Raw genomic sequence first — 2,209 nt, forward strand, 5'->3', positions numbered from 1 at the left:
GCCCCACTGCCCCATGCCGCCCCAGAGCACGCCCATCGAGTTGTGGCGGTGCAGCGTCGACCCGTCCCAGGGTGCCATCTGCGCCGCCATCTGCGCCGCCATCTGCTGCTCCATCCACATGGGGTTTGGCGCCACGGCGCTGGGCAGGCAGCTGCAGCTGGGGCAGCCCAGGTGCGCCATGGACTGAGCCTGCAGGAAGGGAAGGTGTGAGTGTTGATGCCGCGCGACCCCGCGGTCAGGACGGGCGGCTCGCGTACCTGCTGCATCATGCCGAAGTGCGCGGGGTGCGGGTGTTGGTGCTGCTGCTGCTGCTGGTGCGCCAGGTTGGACACGGATGCCGAGGACATCATGCCCCGCTGCGGCGTGGCTCCTCGGCGCATGGTGGCTAGCCCGCCCGCCAGCCCGCCTGGGTCCCCGACCGTGAACCTGCCCGGCCCGGACCCGGACCCCGACCTGTAGCCGTCCGACCCCGAGATACTGCTCGACCTCTGCCTGGACCACCCCTGAGGCTGCTCCGCGTCCCAGTCTGGGAAGCCGCCGTCCCTGCTCATCGGCTGCATAAAGGAAGGGAACGTAGTTGTCAATGAAAGGAAACCTCTGCCGTCTTCCCCAGTATGCGTCCACGTCACGTCTGGTGCTATACTTACGAACTGCCCCGACGGGCTAGGTGACGCTCTACCCAGGGCGATCTGGTGTGCCCGGACTCGGGCGTCCATGGTGCTCCAATCGTCGCGACCTGCGAGCAGGAGAAGGACGGTGGTAAACAAGGGGGCAGTCCAGGGGCGTATGTTACATCTTAGTTAGTCTCATCGGGGCTCGAGGCGTTAGTGGAGGGTCTGCAGGGAGCACTCGTGGCCAGCTCTACGGCTACTACACGCTACGGCCCCGTGGCGACACTCCGAGGAGGGCGGCGCCACGGGCACACACGGGCATCTTACCTCTGAACCCCGACTGCATGCGGTCCTCGGGAAGGCAGGGGAGGGAGGGTCTGGGGCCTGCTAGCACGGAGCGCTAACCGGGGGCATAGAAAAGAAAATACAAAGTCCTCTTACTGTTTGGTTTCGACGCGAACGGCCCGTTGGTAGAGGCCTGGGCCTGGGCAGGCGTGGGTGGCAGAGGACGGATCCCCATGCCCCCGGAGGACCTGGGCAGGCTGTTGAGCCTGCTGGCGAGAGGGCTGCTCGGGGGGCCTCGGCCGCGGACGACCTGCGGCGACACCTGCGGCACACACACGCCTGCAACACCTCTCCGCACGGCCACGCCCGCTCCGCCCGCTCCGACCCCATAGTGGCCTCGGCCGCAGACGCTGGCACTTGGTAATGCTCTAAGCGGCTCTAAGTAAAGAAATAAGTCCATGCAGTTACGGATAGAGCGTAAAGACCAAGGGAAAACTCCGACTAGGGATTCAGTATTATTTATCCAGTTGGGTTTGGCTTATTTAATTTGTTAGCAAAGAGTTGGTCATGCAATTTGAAATCTCATGAGTGAGGAAAGGAGAATACATGCTCCTAAAATACTTACTCGTCGGAAATGTCATGAAATATCATCATGTAAAGGTGTTGCGTTGATTGATGAGCGAAAAGTTTTAATGTTTTAAATAACAAACAACAAAAAAATTTAAAAAGGAAAATGTTTTCTGTGTTTCAAACTAGACAAATGAGAGAAAAATGCGATAAATTTTAAAGGTGCACTGTCTCGTCGCCACCTTGTTAGAAACTAATTTAAGATGAATGAGAGTGCCTTTGGGAAAGGATGGATTTGTCATGACTTTAGCAAACTCCTAAAATTGTTTTTCTACAGATCTGTTCTAGCATTTGCAAGTGTACACACGTTTGGATATATTTTTTTTTAGTGAGGGCACGCAAGGAAACTAGAAAACACACGAAGCAAATAAAACACGACCAATTTAAGTACGAGCTCTATATTTTTAGACTGTAGATGGTTACAGAGATATCACAACTGATGATATAGACAAAGGAGTACTAGTGCACACTAGTGTTAATGTTGGGATGCATTAAAAAATCACAGCTTTATACACAGTAAACTACAGTAGCTCAAAGGACGAAATATGAAAACGAAAGGTTTTATCACAAAAGTACCTGGTGGACAGCTCAAGAAACTACCATAAAAATCTGACAAGTTTCTCAGTAGCTTTGTGACTAGATGCAATATCACATGAAATTTATACTAATATTATATTTCTTTCTGT

At 54.0% G+C, this 2,209-nt stretch overlaps 1 protein-coding gene across 1 annotated transcript in view; it reads right to left on the minus strand.

Moving 5' to 3' along the window:
* Positions 1–1,036, minus strand: part of LOC127748882 (uncharacterized) — a 6,095-nt gene extending 5,059 nt beyond the window's left edge. The window contains exons 1-4 of the mRNA XM_052264287.1: positions 939–1,036; positions 648–736; positions 258–554; positions 3–189 (exon numbers count right to left, since the gene is read on the minus strand). Of these exons, the coding sequence (XP_052120247.1) occupies positions 3–189; positions 258–554; positions 648–736; positions 939–957 (592 nt within the window). The 5' untranslated portion in view covers positions 958–1,036. The remainder of the gene's footprint in view (positions 1–2; positions 190–257; positions 555–647; positions 737–938) is intronic.
* Between the last annotated feature and the right edge of the window lie 1,173 nt (positions 1,037–2,209).

This window comes from Frankliniella occidentalis, unplaced genomic scaffold, assembly GCF_000697945.3.
Source record: "Frankliniella occidentalis isolate FOCC.00 unplaced genomic scaffold, Focc_3.1 Scaffold17, whole genome shotgun sequence".
In the NCBI taxonomy this organism is placed as follows: Eukaryota; Metazoa; Arthropoda; class Insecta; order Thysanoptera; family Thripidae; genus Frankliniella; species Frankliniella occidentalis.